This window comes from Mus caroli, unplaced genomic scaffold, assembly GCF_978045245.1.
Source record: "Mus caroli unplaced genomic scaffold, Mus_caroli_1 scaffold_8, whole genome shotgun sequence".
Lineage (NCBI taxonomy): Eukaryota > Metazoa > Chordata > Mammalia > Rodentia > Muridae > Mus > Mus caroli.
Genome location: NW_028227263.1, coordinates 95,530,241 through 95,545,965, shown reverse-complemented (window position 1 = coordinate 95,545,965; position 15,725 = coordinate 95,530,241). Strand labels below are relative to the sequence as shown.

Here is a 15,725-nt window from a genome sequence, read left to right as displayed (position 1 = left end):
TGGGTATTGCTAGCTTCTGGGATAATATCCACTTATCAATTAATGCATACCATCTGTGTTCTTTTGTGATTGGGTTACCTCAATCAGGATGATATTTTCTAGTTCCACCCATTTGCCTAAGAATTTCATAAATTCATTGTTTTTAATAGCTGACTAGTACTCCATTGTGTAAATGTACCACATTTTCTGTGTACATTCCTCTGTTGAGGGACATCTGGGTTCTTTCCAGCTTCTGCCTATTATAAATAGGGCTGCTATGAACATAGTGGAGCATGTGTCCTTATTATATGTTGAAGCATATTTTTTGTATATGCCCAGGAATGGTATAGCTGGGTCCTAAGGTAGCACTATGTCCAATTTTCTGAGGAACGACCAGACTGATTTCCAGAGGGCTTGTACTATTTTGCAATCACACTAATAATGGAGGAGTGTTCCACATCCTTGCCAGCATCTGCTGTCACTTGAGTTTTTGATCTTAGCCATTCTGACTGGTCTGAGGTGGAATCTCAGGGTTGTTTTAATTTGCATTTCCCTGATGACTAAGGCTGTTGAACATTTCTTTAGGTGCTTCTCAAGCATTCAAGTTTCCTCAGTTGAGAGTTCTTTGTTTAGCTCTGTACCCCATTTTTAATAGGGTTATTTGGTTCTCTGGTGTCTAACTTCTGGAGTTATTTGTATATATTGGATATTAGCCCTCTATCAGATATAGGGTTGGTAAAGATGTTTTCCAAATCTATTTGTTGCCATTTTGTCCTATTGACAGTGTCCTTTGCCTTACAGAAGCTTTGTAATTTTATGACGTCCCATTTGTCAATTCTTGATCTTATAGCATAAGCTATTGATGTTCTGTTCAGGAAATTTGCCCCTGTGCCCGTGTGCTCAAGGCTCTTCCCCACTTTCTTTTCTATTAGTTTCAGTGTATCTGGTTTTATGTGGAGGTCCTTGATCCACTTGGAATTTAGTTTTCTTCAAGGAGATAAGAATGAATAGATTTGCATTCTTCATGTTTTTCAATGTTATTTATTTATTTCTATTTACCTTACAGATATTTTGTAATGTAGATATATTACAGTTATATAACATCACTATATATTATAGTTTTTTATTTTGTTTTTGTGATTTTTCTGTGTGAATGTGTGGGTCTCAGCGTTCCTATGCATTCCTTGTGGTTTTTCCTTGGCTCTCTTTTCTCCTCTTTATTTTCCCCTATTCTGGTTTATCTATTTTCATTTTTCTTGTTTTATTTCAGTATTATTATTTACATGCCTGTTTTTATTCTAGAGAGAGTGTTGGTGTATTTGAATGTATAGGGCAGTCAGGAGGATCTGGGAGGAGTTGAAGGAGGGGAGCCATATTCAGAATATGTTATGAGAGAAAACCATCAATTTCCAATAAAATAAAATAGAGAAAAAGAAACAAAGGGAATTCCAAAGAAGGAAAAAAAAACCTAAGAAACAGAAAACTAAGTTTTTAAGATGTCCAGTTTGCTAATGAATTCCTGAGAATATGTGTAATTGTGGCAGTTGGGCACTTGCTATGCCTTCTAAAATGGGTACTGTAAACTTTCGAGTGACTAAATACAATATGTTTAAAAAGAAAATATTTAGTACTTAAATATAATACAGGGGAGGCTGAAACAGGAGGTTTGCTGAGAGTCCGAAGCTAGTCTAGGTTACAGAGTGAGACTATCTCAAGAAAGGAAAGACAGGAAAAAGAGAGAGGAAAAGAGTATTAGTGTCCTTTCGGTATTAGTGTCCTTTCGGTATTAGTGTCCTTTCAGTAAGGTTAGTGTTATGCAGTGTCTTAGTGAGGGTTTCTATTCCTGCACAAAACATCATGACCAAGAAGCAAGTTGGGGAGGAAAGGGTTTATTTGGCTTACACTTCCATACTGCTGTTCATCACCAAAGGAAGTCAGGACTGGAACTCAAGCAGGTCAGAAAGCAGGAGCTGATGCAGAGGCCATGGAGGGATGTTACTTACTGGCTTGCTTCCCCTGGCTTGCTCAGCCTGCTCTCTTATAGAACCAAGACTACCAGCCCAGAGATGGCACCACCCATAAGGGGACCTCCCACCTTGATCACTAATTGAGAAAATGCCTTACAGCTAGATCTCGTGGAAGCATTTCCCCAACTGAAGCTCCTTTCTCTGTGATAACTCCAGTCTGTGTCAAGTTGATACAAAACTAGCCAGTACATGTAGTATTATAGAAAGTTTTTTGTTTTTTAGTAAAGTCTCAGGGAGATGCAGGTTCATTCACAAGTACTGTGGAAAAGCTGTCCGCAGCAGATAGCTTAGGGACTCTGATGGCATTGCAGGAAAATAAAAAGCAAAACTGCATAAACATTTATCAACATTGAAAAGAAAACAGAGGACACACAGAAAGACACTGATTTAATTACAAAGGTTCCAAAAGCTGAAGAATTAGAGTGGGGCATGAGAAAGCTATTTAAAATCTGCTTAAAGTGCTCTCTGTGAGAGGTGAGCATTGTGTCCCTTTTGCTCGTTCACTGCTGTCTCCTCCCAGGGCAAACTTGAAACTATAGGTAGGGTGTCTATAGTTCTCAAAGTATTAAGTGGTAAATTTTGAGACCCTCTGAGAGGTCAAGCTGTTCATGTCAGAAGCCTTTGGAAGGTTACTTACTTGAAACACATAAAAACTTAAAATTCATAAGTTCTCAATATGATATTATTTAGCATTTAAATTCTATCTTAGTGCCTTTCTTCTTACATAGGCTATTTCTTTTAAGCCCTATTGCTGTAAACTTTGCTTGCCAGAGTGGAGACAGTGTCATGTGGCCCTTGGTTTTCTCCCAACCTCTGATTTTGACTCTCTATCACAGGAATTATTTTGGAGAAAAAATCGGTATCTATTTTGTATTTCTCGGGTATTACACAGAAATGCTGTTGTTTGCGGCTCTGGTCGGCTTAGCCTGCTTCATCTATGGCTTGTTATCAATGGAAAATAACCGAACTAGGTGAGCCCAAGAGACTGGTACTCATAGAGACTGTCTTTGTGTCAGCTTAAGCACTCTTCTTATTTTCCCCATTGCCCTCAAAATGTATCCTGTGTCAGCAGGTAGTATTATTCTTGCTGGGGACTTTATGGAAACTGTCTTTTTATTGTTTTGGTTTTAAACTCATTTATTCTTTCCTTGCTTGAAAACTTCATACATGATTTGACGAAAACCATCCCTATCTCTTCAGTTCCTCCTCGGTATTTGGCATTTCCTACCTGATAACCTCACACTCATGTGTGTAGGACCATGCACTGAAGCATGTGGCCTCTCAGGGGCCACATCCCCAAAGAAAACTGATCCTCCATTCCCCAGCACCAGTCATCAGTTGTCATTAGCTCTCCAGCTAGAAGTAGGATCTCATGGTCCCTCATCCCCCATCCAGCATGGGATGTTATCTGGCTTGATCCTGCTTAGGTCTTCCACATCAGGCTGTTTCAGAAAGCGTAGTTTACAGACTCCATTTCCTAGACTATGTCTTAAGACACTATAGAAACATTTACTGCATTCCCATTTTCGTTGTGAGTGGAAGCTTGTTAAGCAGTTTGGGTAGAGTTGTTTAGATTTTTCCCTTTAAACTAATGCTTTTTTATTTATCTGACTTCTCTGGGTAGCACTGAAATCTGTGACCCTGACATCGGAGGTCAGATGATCATGTGCCCACTTTGTGATGAAGTGTGTGATTACTGGAGACTGAACACCACGTGTTTGCATTCAAAGGTAAGTGTGCAATGTGGGAGGGATGAAGACCGAAACCTCCTTTCTGTGGAGATGTGTTTCATACTAAGTGTTCTCTTTTTTTTTGTTGTTGTTTTGTTTTGTTTTGTTTTTTTGGCGGTGCTGCTTTTACAGTTCTCCCATCTGTTTGATAACGAGTCGACTGTGTTCTTTGCGCTCTTCATGGGGATCTGGGGTGAGTACAAGGTCTCCTTCAAAAGAGTTTTCTTTGTATTATGACATTTCATGAATTTATCACATCATGTCTAGTCTGTTGTATAACTTGGTCAATTGTTGTTTGGTTTTTTTACCACTAGAAAGAGCTCTGGAATAAATTTTGCTATATATATATATATATATATATATATATATATATATATAAAACAAGATCTCATAAAGTGCAGGCTGGTCTTGAATTCCCCATGTGACCTTGAACTTCCAATCCTCCTGCCTCTGCTCCCTAAATTCTAGGATTACTGGTATCTACCACCACACCAAGATTATGTGGTTCTAGGGATAGAACCCAGGGATGTGTGCACACTAGGCCAGCACTCTATACATTGAGCTATGTCTACAGCTCCTGAAACTAATATATTTATACAACAATTTTCTAAAAATAATTCTTAGCAGAGGGAAGACCAATGGGTGGATACTTCATTCCTCCTTAGAATAGGGAACAAAATACCCATGAAAGGAGTTACAGAGACAAAGTTTGGAGCTAAGATGAAAGGATGGACTATCCAGAGACTACCCTACCCAGGGATCCATCCCATAATCAGCCACCAAACCCAGATACTATTGCATATGCCAGAAAGATTTTGCTGAAGGGACCCTGGTATAGCTGTCTCGTATGAGGTTATGCCAGTGCCTGGCAAATACAGAAGTTGATGCTCACAGTCATCTATAAGATGGAACACAGGGCCCCCAATGGAGAAGCTAGAGAAAGCACCCAAGGAGCTGAAGGGGTCTGCAACCCTATAGGTGGAACAACAATATAAACTAACCAGTACCCCCAGAACTTGTATCTCTAGCTTCATATGTAGCAGAAGATGGCCTAGTTGGCCATCACTGGGAAGAGGGGCCCTTTGGTATTGCAAACTTTATATGCCCCAGTACAGGGGAACGCCAGGGCCAAGAAGCAGGAGTGGGTGGGTAGGGGAGAAGGGCAGAGGGAGGGTATAGGGAACTTTCAAGAATAGCATTTGAAATGTATATAAAGAAAATATCTAATAAAAATAAATAAAATAAGGAAAAAAGAATAATTCTTAGCATGTGAATTTTCAGAGGAAAAAATATATGTGTACAACTTAAAAGTTTTGTTATATATTTATATGACATATTAAACTGGACTTTTATACACATTCTGGTTTTATTTCTCAGCACTAGAGATGCCAGAAGTTTGGCAGGCTGTTTGATCATATGTGACTTGATGGATAGGATGTCATCTCATTCTGGTTTTGATGTGCACATTTTTCATCTCAAGTGTTTTGATATTTACTAAGCATTGGACTTCCTTTGCCACTGGGAGCACTTTTAGCGCTGTAACTCTTTGCTAGCATTTGTGTAGCAAGCAAAGGAATCCTCTGCACCATATATTGCAGATATTTCTGAACACACCATTGACATTCGATCTTTTGTTCAGGTCAGGAGAGCCTTCATTATGGAACCAGATCATAAGCAGTTTTTCTAACTTGTCTTAAGCTGTGTGCTTCTGTAGCTCACCTAAGATGTGTAGCCACACATGGTCGGTGCCAGAAATGCAGTGGTTTCATTTCACTCAGTCTTGATTGTGATTTGTCAGCTTCTATAGTGTCCACTGTAGAGCAGACAAGTGTTCTACATGCAGAGGTTAAAATCTGTCCGAGTACAACCTTTATCCCATGACTCTGGTCACTGGTATACCTGCTACTTTAGAACAAGCAACTTCATAAGCTTAGTTTCCGGAGTTTCAGAGTTGAACATTTGTGTGCTCAGATATGTGTTGAATGCTGTCCACCTCCAGCCTCTTCTCTTCTCTTTGTCTTTATCTCTTTTTTTGCTTTCTCTTCCCTGCCCCTCCCTCTTTCTCTTTCTCCTCCTTCTCCTCTACCTCCTCTTCTTCCTCCTCCTTCTTCTCCTTCCTTTCCCCCTCCTCCCTATCCACCATGGTGCCCAACAGTTCTCTTTCTTGTACTTAAATATCATATAAGTTCAATTTAAAATGCTCAAGCAAATGGTCTCTATAAATTACAGAAATCCCTTTCCAACAATATTCAAATCTTGAGATCCTTGTGAATTTATACAATCTCAAGGAACCCATAGAAATCATGACTGTAGTTGGGTGTTAGAATGTATTTTTTCTGTTTTCATGTAATACACTTTGCCTGGCTGTTTTTCCAGGATGTGACATCTTTTGTCCCCGTCTGTGTTATCAGGTTTTCCTAATTTTTCTTTAGAATAACATCCCTGGCAATCTTGATCTGAGAGGGGTGTAACTGTTCAGTGAGCATAAGAGTCACCAATACTGTTTCTAAAATTTATACCAATTGTTAGTGCTTAGCTAATTTCAAGATGAAATATCATGACAGAATGAGGGGATAGATAGATGATCTGGATATTTAAAGATTTAACTATTAAGAAATTAACTTGGATTTTTTTTTTGTTTGTTTGATTGTTTGTTTTTCGAGACAGGGTTTCTCTGTATAGCCCTGGCTGTCCTGGAGCTCACTTTGTAAACCAGGATGGCCTCGAACTCAGAAATCTGCCTGCCTCTGCCTCCCGAGTGCTGGGATTAAAGGCGTGCGCCACCATACTTGGCTTACTTGGATTTTTTTAATGAATTATTTCTGCATTATTATTTAATGTCTCATCAGTAGTCACTGATAAGCACAGCATTAAAATCGAACACCATTTCCAACTGACAACATGTGAACTGCTTTGCAAACAAAAGAATTTACAATAGAAGTGAAAGTTCATGTTTTAAGATTTATTTTTATTATTTTCAATTCTGTGTGTATACGTGTATATGTGCATGTGTGTGCACATAACATCGGGTATCTAATGAAGTAAGACCTGGCATTGAATCTTGTGGAGCTGGAGTTAAAGGATGGTGTGAACCTCCAGATGTAGGTGTTTGAGGGATGAACTTGAATCCTCTGCTAAGGCAGCAGGCAGGCCCTCTATACTGCAAGCCATGCCTCCAGCCACTAGGGTTGCAGTGTTGCTATTTTTGTTTGTGCATATATTGATGTTTTTACCTTGATGTTTTCCTCCCCTGAAGTCACATTGTTTCTGGAGTTTTGGAAGCAGCGACAAGCCAGGCTTGAGTATGAATGGGATCTGGTGGACTTTGAAGAAGAACAGCAGCAGCTCCAGCTGCGACCTGAATTTGAAGCTATGTGTAAACACAAGAAGATGAATCCTGTGACAAAGGTATAGTAGATTTGGAGCAGGAATTTGCCCTAGCAGACCGTCTGCCAGGATGCTCTAGAATAGTGTTCTGTCAACATACAAATGAATTCATAAATTTCCCTATGGCTTTCATATATATGAAAATGTTCAAACACATTGACAAATAGAAAGCTATAGCTACTACCCAACACTGCATTTTCACCTCATAGACAGTATTTTGTCACATATGCCTACACAACATTCTGTCACTAGATTACTTTTAAAGCAAATCCAATATATTAAAACACTGAATAGGTGAGTTTACTACTAGATGAATAAAAGGGAAATAGAGGCTAATGCGAATGGAAATGAGACAACGTATTAAGCTTAAACAGTCGTTGTATAAAGATAAGGATTGAAGAGTGAAGACTTTATGTAATGAAATTTCTCTTTGCATGATGCTTTTACATTTGATTGCCATGGAAACGTCACTTCTTTGTTGCTGAGAAGGTTCTGGTTTTCACATCTTGAGCCATCAAGCTGGCTATGTATTCGTGACCGAGGCCTCACATTTGTGTAACTTCACTGTCATTGGGTGAGGGTAGAATCTTCTTTTCCTTCAGAAGGCAGATGTTAGCTACATAGATTGAACGCACAGATTGCTATGAGAAAGAGAATGTACCCCACCTCAGATTCCATGTCCTCTGTGTACTCCCCTCCTTTCTTGAGGGCACCATTGCAGTGTAATTCCCAAAATATTTTTCACACTTTAAGAATTAGCCAAATATCTCTTAATTTTATTGAAATGTCATAAAATGCCCAGTATGTGTAATACCTAGTTAATCTAGTGTTGTGTAAGTTACGATTTACTGTTGTTGATGTAATAAAATACAGTAGCCAAATACAGCCTGTAGAAAGGAGTTTAGTTTTTGCTTAGGTGACAAAAGGAAAATCCACAAGGTCACACAGTAGCTAAATCAGGAAATCTAGAGATCCTATTCATTCATATGCAGGAAGGAGACAGAGAGAGAGAGAGACAGGGAGACAGACAGAGACACAGAGAGAGACAAGAGACAGAGAGACAGAAAGAGGCAAAGAAAGAAACATAGATGCACACACAGAGAGAGAGAGAGAGAGAGAGAGAGAGAGAGAGAGAGAGAGAGAGAGAGAGAGAGAGAGAGAGAGAGAGAGAACAGGACCTGGGATTAGATTAGATGTTTAAAGACACTGGTATACTTCCTCCAGCAAGACTATACTTACTAAAGGTTCCCTACAGTGCCATCAGCTGGTCACTAAGTGTTCAAATGAACGAGTCTCTGAGGAACATTTTTATCCAATCAGATCAGGTTTTAGGAAAAGACATTGAATAGAATAATGACACAGTGTGTCTCTGTGTGTCTCTCTGTGTGTGTGTGTGTGTGTGTGTGTGTGTGTGTGTGTGTGTGTATACGTGTGCGCGTGCACGCTTGCGTATTTGTTGTTCCTATTTTTTAGTATAAAAAGAAAACAGAGTCAGGCCTCTTAGTTTCACTCAAAATTGACAAAATAAAAGATTGAACTGGGGGGTTTAAGTGTGGGCAAGAGGTGTGTATTAATTCTCCCTGATTCATTCACTTCCTTTAGCCTTAATGAAATAGAAATAAAGAAGCAGAAAATTTTCATTTCTAGCAATAGATTTTAGTGTTTAAGTACAACCAGAGCTCTCACTTGTGGGTCTGCATTGATTGTACAAGTGTGTGGGTACACACACACACACACACACACATACACCACACACACACACTGGTCCCTAGCTGGGTGCATACAGGGACAAAGTATACAGGATCTCATGTGCATACATGTATAACAGCCTTCATATCCATGGAGCTCTTAGAAGGCTTCTCATCCCAGTGAATTTCTGTAGCTCTTTGTCCAAACCGAATATCCATGAATGTAGAATCTTGTTTTTTATAGAATTTCATGGTTTGCATGCCTCCTAACAGCTTTCCTGTACTGTATTTATTTACTTCAGAAATAAAAATATATGTTTGACTGTGGCTCAGAATGTTAATTGATCCAATTATTATCTTGTGTATTAACATTCGTGATGACTGGGGTAGAAGAGCCTAACCTTTTGTTTGGGGTAATAAGACAGGGATTTCATATGCTATAAAGCAAGGAGGGAACATTCCAGATAGAATTAAATTGATGCTCATTGTGTCTCAGTGGTGAGATTCGGGCTTTGTCTCTTCAGTGTCAGGCTCTGGAGGCTGCTGCAACCCAGCACATAGGAAGCAGGTTGCCTCAATCATCTCTCTTACCTTAGGTAGAATGTCACTTGAGGTCTAATGGCCTTCTATTCAAGGGAAGGTGTCACTTTCCATGGACTATGTGACAAGAGAGCCATCTGTGTGGGCTCTACCTTAAGTGTACTCCTTGATCTTCCTCCTGTCATTTGGAGTCTCAACAGTAAGAACAAAGTGTTACTTTGTTATTTTTCTAATATTACAGGAAATGGAGCCACACATGCCTCTATGCCATCGCATCCCATGGTACTTTGTGTCAGGGACCACAGTGACCTTCGGGGTAAGCAGCATTTTGGAATCCTTTTTCATTTCCATAAACATAATCACCTATGGGCCACAGTTATCTCCATAGCTCTCAATGCATCAGTTTTCAGATCATTCCTACAACATTCCCTCCTTCCTACATTGCATATTCCTCTTTTACAAAGCATGTCATAATTTACATAGAGTTTTCCCAATATGAAAATTTGTAGAACGATATAGAGGGGAGTCCCAACTTCACAGCCCTTTCCTGTATGTCTTGTTAACTGATACCTTGAAACCAAAGGAGAGTGTCACATTCATCTTGTAGTCTGGTTTTTATTTCTCTTAAAGTATCTATACATGTGACTAAGCAGTTAAACTCTGATACTTCCTTTTCTTGTTGAAATAAGCAGAATAAAATCTGAGGAAGACAACTCCTGTGGTGAGCAAGTGAGTTTCTCTCCACATCTATAGCTAACACATTAATTTACCAACATGATTTTTTTTATTTCCTTCCCCTTCCTAATTTGTGCACGCTCTACAGTTAGCCTTTTATTTGCGGAAGAGTGGTGAGAGAACGACAAATGGCGGCGTAAACCAAAAGTGCACACTGGACTTTTAAACAGTTGTGATTAAAATATTTTTATATCTTAAAAGAGTTGGTTGGCATATATTTTTTAGCTTATATTAGAACTTTTAGAGGAAAAAAATGAAGAAAAAAGGGTACAGATAGGCACCTCAGGTTCAATTCTGAGAAATTAACTAGGAAGCATGGTCCTAGAATGGTTGTTCTGTTTTAGTTTTTCTTCCTATCAGTCAATTTGATTTGCTTCCTCAACTTTAGAATAGAGTTTCTCAATCGTTAAATTGATATGGAGCTGCCTTGCAATATACAATGGATAGTTTGATGTGAGAACTGTTGTCACTAAAGTCTAGTATTCTGGCAAATTTTCCCTGAAAGGGGAATTCATCTGTGGCCACATAGTCTCTGGTTCAGGATTATTTCTTACTTTCTTTAAAACCTTAAAAGATAATTTATATTGATAAAAGATAATCTAGATAGGTAGATAGATGAAGGGTAGATAGATGACAGACAGACAGACATAGAGATAGGCAGATAGATAGATAGATAGATAGATAGATAGATAGATAGATAGATAGATAGATAGATCGATAGGCAATAGATAGATATTTTACTTCATGGTTCCAGGACATGCACCACTACAGCAGACCATATGTGGCAATGGGAGCATGAGGCAGCTGGCCACGTTACATGCATAGTCACAAGGCAAAGAGAGATGAATTCTGAAACTCAGTTCACTTTTCCCTTATATTTCTGCTCAGATCTCAGGCCCATGAAGCAGTGTCACCCACAGTTTAAATTTGCTCTTTCCACCTCAATGAACTTAACCTAGATAAATCCACCCACAGACATGTCCAGGGGCTTGTCTACTGCCAAGCCGACAATATGATCCATCACAGTTTTCCCCTCTTTTTTGTTTAACCCATAGCCACTAAACAGGTTCCTTTTAAGCTTTCTACCTTGCTGTGGCCCATCTATTGCCTCTATGGTAAGACAAATGATGTTGCCCAAGGAGCTGCTGGGCAAATATAACAAAATGGGAAAATGGCACATCCAGTGAGTCTCTACTCTCCCCTCAGATGGCTCTCCTCCTCAGCAGCATGGTGTCCATCCTCGTATACCGCCTGTCAGTCTTTGCCACTTTTGCCAGCTTCATGGAAAGCGAAGCCACCCTGCAGAGCGTGAAGAGCTTCTTTACTCCTCAGCTGGCCACGGCTCTCTCTGGATCATGCCTGAACTGCATTGTCATTTTGATACTGAATTTTTTTTATGAGAAGATATCTGCCTGGATTACGAAAATGGGTAAGCTGGCCAAATTATGAAGAGTGATTTAGACCATGGGTTTCAGCCAACATCGCATCTCCACCTTTGATCCCTCTCCTATGTTGTTGACATCTGAAGGGATCAATTTTTAGGCTGTTTTGTGCTCTAAGTAGAGCCAGACTTGATTTTTAAGAATTCCTTAAAATCAACATTCAGTCATTTTGTAATGGAAGTAAGAAAACTCTAAAAAGTTCAGGACTCCTTAGCCATTTTTTGAGGGCTCTTATTTCAGCATTCCCTGGATGGAGCTAGCTGAACTCTGGTCAGAACCTACATTGTACTAAAACCATGACGTTGTCTCCTTTTGCTCTTGAAAGGTATTTGCTTCCGGGATTCGTTCTGAAATAAGAAAAGAAATAATAAAAACCAAACAGGTCATTAGTTCCTCTTACTTGAATCTAGAATACAGTACCTCTCTGTTTAGGCAGCATTTGTTGCAACCTAGATTATTTTGTTGTTGAAGTTTTAAATTTTCTCCCAAAATGGGAAGGTGGGGGGGGGTTGTAGGTGAAACTAAGATTTGAGCAAGGAGTACGGCAAACAGCACCAATTCTGGACAAGTTAGAGATAGACAAGGTGCCCTTATCTGTTAGCAGACAAGGGCACCCCTTTCCACAGCACTTGTTGCTACCCTACCCAGGCCATATGTTCATACCACTGTTCCACACAGAGGCAGGAAGAGCACTGGGAAAGCACTGCTTGGAAGTAGTCCTTGCATCATCTTCAAATCTTGAATACTAAGTCAAGTTTACATTCTCTGGAAAAGAGCAAGTGAGCAAATCACAGCAAATAAACTGCTCTTAAAGACACAAAGAAGTCATGGATTTCATTTGTGAAAAGTATCCCTGACCTTCTATCTGAGACATTATTTATGAATGTAAGTGAGCTTCATCAAAATGGAAGATATTGTGTCCTTCAAATTCTGTTGTCCTACTTCTGAAAGTGTCTTTGAGCATATCTGGGTCAGCTGTTCTACTGAGAAATTATCAACTCACGAAGTAAAGTGTGTTCCCTAACTCATTGGGCTTCTCACAGTGTTCTAGTGGGCTTTGGAGAGAATTTAATATTTTCTTATTTTTAGAATTTGTTAAATTATAAATATGACTACATTTTAACTAAGGAGAGTGAAACCACATGCTACCTCTGCCAGCATTTGCAGTCACAGTTTAGTCCATGAGAGGAAAGTGTAATATAGTTAGAAATATCTTAGCCCTTGCAATAAGCTTACCTGGCTTCAACCGGCTTGACCACGGACAGAGGAGAGAGAAGCATGATAAGATTTTCTGAAGTGTCTAGCAGTGATAGGGACAGGTACTTCCAATCTTAAAGGCATTCAGATTGCACCTTCAGACAGTCTTATTCCTAGAGAAACTCCCACAATTGAAATGTAGTGACTGCTTCCTAGACTTTCACAGCCGTGGGATCAACACATGACAAACAGAAAGCCAGCACAAACACACAACTCTTTAATATTGGTCAACTGAGGTCAGAGTGAAGGGCATTTTCACACATTTTTAAATGGTATGAATAGCATTCTAAGTATGGCATTCAAGGAAACGCATTTATCCTTGATGGTTATTATTGGCAGAAATACCACGAACTCACCAGGAGTATGAGAGCAGCCTCACTCTGAAGATGTTTCTCTTCCAATTTGTGAACTATTACTCATCTTGCTTCTATGTGGCCTTCTTTAAAGGGAAGTTCGTGGGATATCCTGGGAGTTACACATATATGTTCAACATATGGAGAAGCGAAGAGGTAAGAACTCTCTTCCAGGTTAGATGTGTGGCCTCAGATATTGTCAAGTTGTAGAAGTCTGACTCCATTGCTGGGAGCCTGTCTGACATCTGCTGTCTCTCTGGATGGCAGCCACTGGGGATGGAGCATTGGCAGTTTGAGGGAGTGCAAAAATTGGTTTTGTGAGAGTACAAGTAGCTTACTATGAAGAATTAATGAATTCTCTGTTATTCTGGAGCTAGACACTTCTGGCTTCAGGCAATAGACATCTGCAGTTTAGGGGGGGGGAGCAATAAGTAAAGAAGTGATTATTCTGACTCTTTGTCCTTTTCTCCATAAGTCCTCTCACTGTTCAGGTAAGAGATTTGGAGTCCCTTAACTCCTTGAGAGCCAGGAAAAGAATGTCAGGCATGCAGAAAAAAAAATCTTGTACACAGGCAATATGCACACACATACAATCATAGACACATATATTCTGATTATTCCCAAAAACCTGGCTCATCAACCCCACAACAAGTGTCCATGTATATTTACACACACACACACACACACACACACACACACACACACACACACATACACACACACACACGCACACGATCAATGAAGATGAAGCCAAAGCCCCCGTGAGCAAGTTTCATTGAGCAAGTGACAATGCAGAAAAACCGCACTCCTGATGAATTATAACAACCTTTGTGCTCAAAGAAAGAAAATGCTTCTACATTTTTATTGGTGAAAGTAAGAAAAAAAATAAGAAAGAAAAAATCTCACCCACTTTATTTCTGAAAGAAGGTTCGTCTCTCTATTAGTGAAAAAAAAAAAACCTTTTTCTTTTTATTGCTGAATAAAAGAAATCCTGTCCCTTATTGCCATTATTCTGTCTGTTTGTCATACTTTCTCAGGAGAATAGATCACATGGTTTTCTAAGTGTTTTTACATTCCAAAATAAGTTTATCACAAGTTCAAAACATTAAATCAAGTCAATAATTGAATAAGAAGTTTTATCAGGAATATTTACATATGTTTCCATTAAGTCTAGTACCTAATTAAACATTCATTATCTATCACTACTTCCACAATTTCATTAAATGTTTAAAACAGTAATTCTTATATCATAAGTTAGCATGGTTTGTCAAGAGGCGAGTCATCTGCCTTATGTCTCATTAATTTTGAAGTTTTGTATAGATAAATCCAGTCAATATTTTATCTTCTGTCCTTGCACCTACAGAAAATTTTACATTCCCAGTTTATTACCTTTAGTTATCAGATAATGGTTTCACAGATAGCCTAGAAGGATTGTTTTCCCTGATTGTAAATATGTTCCAAGTCTGCTGTCTGAGTGTAGTTAGCCTGTGACACAGGAAGTTTTTCAGAACTCTAATTACAGCTTTCATGCTATAAAGAGCTCAAAATTACTTGTATAAATTTAGGTATTCTATAGAATCATTATTTAAAAATATGAAATCATCCATTTGTATACGATAGCATTACTACAAGAGAGTACATCTCCGTTGATCTGCACAAAATCTGCCCAATAGGATAGGCTAATGCCCAAGAATTATTAGACTAACTTAATAATGACAGGAAAGACATAACAGTAACGAGAATCAATCCTGAGATGAGATCTGTGAAGGCCTTGCAATTCAAAATTTTACCCATGACAGCCATGAAAACAATGGACCATATCCACAAAGTCACTTGTGAGTTTTTAGCCTATCCTAGATGGCTCCTGACACTCCATCCATTGATTGCTTTCATCATCTCTTAGATATTTGAGTTTCCTTTGAGCAAAACTTGATATGGAGCCTATCTTGGCTTTCTTCCTGCTGCTATGATAAAATACCCTGACAAAATCAACTTAAAGCATAAAGGGTTTATTTTCTCTCACTATTCAAGAGTATAGTCTACCATGGCAAGAAATTTAAGGCACCAGAAACTTGAAGCACCTATTCAGATCTCATCCACAGTCAGAAATCAGAGAGCAATGAAGCAATGACTGCCTGCTGATGCACAGCTTTTCTTTCTCCACTTATACAGTCCAGGATTCAATCTAGGGAATGATGCTGCCCACCCTGGGCAGGTCTTCTCACTTCAGTTAATAACATAGAAATGATCCTCCACATACATGTCCAGAGGCTCTTTGCCCAGGTAATTTTGCTACATTTTTAACAGGTTCACAATTGACACTATCAAAGAGCCTATCTATGGTTTGGCAGTAAAATATAAAGCAAGTAGAATAGGACTTTTATTCCTGAAAGCTTCCAGGAAAGGTTCATGAATCAAGGAGGGGTTCTTCTATGGCTCAGTTGAAATGACCAATGTTTTCTAAATTGGTCACATGAAAATTCTGCCACCTTTTAACCCTAGCCCAGACAGATATAAGGATTCTTATTTTGTTGTTGTTGTTGTTTAAGAATAAGTCTAAGAAGTATGTATCTCCAGCAGAGTATAC

The 15,725-nt window shown here is 39.0% G+C and overlaps 1 protein-coding gene across 1 annotated transcript in view; it reads left to right on the top strand.

The window, feature by feature from the left end:
* Window positions 1-15,725, top strand: part of Ano5 (anoctamin 5) — a 93,975-nt gene that overhangs the window by 60,243 nt on the left and 18,007 nt on the right. Inside the window, exons 10-16 of the mRNA XM_021168193.3 lie at window positions 2,843-2,977; window positions 3,631-3,736; window positions 3,869-3,929; window positions 6,993-7,144; window positions 9,593-9,667; window positions 11,293-11,515; window positions 13,125-13,294. Of these exons, the coding sequence (XP_021023852.3) occupies window positions 2,843-2,977; window positions 3,631-3,736; window positions 3,869-3,929; window positions 6,993-7,144; window positions 9,593-9,667; window positions 11,293-11,515; window positions 13,125-13,294 (922 nt within the window). The remainder of the gene's footprint in view (window positions 1-2,842; window positions 2,978-3,630; window positions 3,737-3,868; window positions 3,930-6,992; window positions 7,145-9,592; window positions 9,668-11,292; window positions 11,516-13,124; window positions 13,295-15,725) is intronic.